This window comes from Olea europaea, unplaced genomic scaffold (genome assembly GCF_002742605.1).
Source record: "Olea europaea var. sylvestris unplaced genomic scaffold, O_europaea_v1 scaffold34840, whole genome shotgun sequence".
Classification (NCBI taxonomy): domain Eukaryota; kingdom Viridiplantae; phylum Streptophyta; class Magnoliopsida; order Lamiales; family Oleaceae; genus Olea; species Olea europaea.
The window spans coordinates 1-1,201 of NW_019253944.1; the positions used below are offsets into that span (position 1 = coordinate 1).

General features: G+C 38.4%; 1 protein-coding gene across 1 annotated transcript; it reads right to left on the bottom strand.

Moving 5' to 3' along the window:
- Positions 1 to 5: 5 nt before the first annotated feature.
- LOC111386247 (transcription factor MYB20-like) lies at positions 6 to 1,201 on the bottom strand (the record flags this gene model as incomplete). Its single annotated transcript, XM_023010703.1, has 3 exons — positions 989 to 1,201; positions 498 to 627; positions 6 to 351 (listed from the first exon to the last, which is right to left on the bottom strand). Coding segments are annotated over exons 1-3 (609 nt in total), but the record flags the coding sequence as incomplete, so codon positions are not given.

Below are 1,201 nucleotides of genomic sequence, written 5' to 3' on the forward strand. Positions count from 1 at the left end.
GAACGAAAATTTTCATGGGGTTCAATTAACGGGACTTCATCTACTCCGAACTCATTGCTAACCTCCATTAATGGGCTTGAAGCCATGTTTCTGTCTTCATCTCTGCCCTCTGTAATGGTGGATAGCACTGTGATCTCAGTGTCTTTGTTTTGAATCACCGCGTCTGATGGTGGTTCTTGTTCCGCCACAGGATTTTCTGTATGTTCATGCGGCGGCGATGGAGGCGGCAGGGGGTTGCGGGACATAGGATCAATTCCCATGTTCCTCAGCTTTTTCTTGATGCGCGTGTTCCAGTGATTTTTTATTTCATTATCAGTTCTTCCAGGGAGATGAGAAGCAATCTTGGACCATCTACAAAACATCACTAAAAATGTCAAATTTATGTGGTCCGCAGCACTGAACTACATTGTTTAGGACAACAAAAATGCAATTTACTTCCATTTTCTACTTTCATCTAAGGTCAAGAATTATACAAAAAAATAATAAATAAATTAGACCTGTTTCCAAGCTTAGCATGAAGGTCAATAACTATCTTCTCTTCATCTTCAGATAGAAATCCCCTCTTCAAATCTGGTCTAAGATAATTTGTCCATCTCAATCTGCAGCTTTTTCCACACCTTAATAGTCCTGCAATGTTATCAAAACATATTAATAATATAAAATTGATTTCTTGAAAACAAGAAATAGCTTAAAGATTTTCTATTGTCAGAGGATAAGAGACTATAAACATGTACACAACTCTTAAGATTCATAAAACTGGATATTATTTAAATTAAATGTCTAGAAAGCAATTTCAACACGAGATTTGACGCCTCTCCTCCTCTCAAAAACAGACCATCAGGCTGTTTCTTCTCTAATAACTTAAACTTTTAAATGATGTAGGCCAAAAAAGGCCTTCTGTAGTTCCACCCGCCACCGCCACCGCCACCACCACCACCATGACGAAACGGACACAGTGTGATAATGCATAATGGAAATTTGTAGGGACCTGCAAGTTTAGGGAGAGCTTTCCAGCAACAATTGCCATTTGTGAGAATGAAGTCTTTGAGCTTATTGTCTTCTTCGGCGGTCCATGCTCCCTTCTTTAAACCTACATTTTGACAACATGGTTTCCTTCCCATTCTTGAATTCAAAATTGGGTGTACATAAAGTGAATCAAAATGAAGATATAGACAGAGAGAAATGAAGAAAATTTATGGAG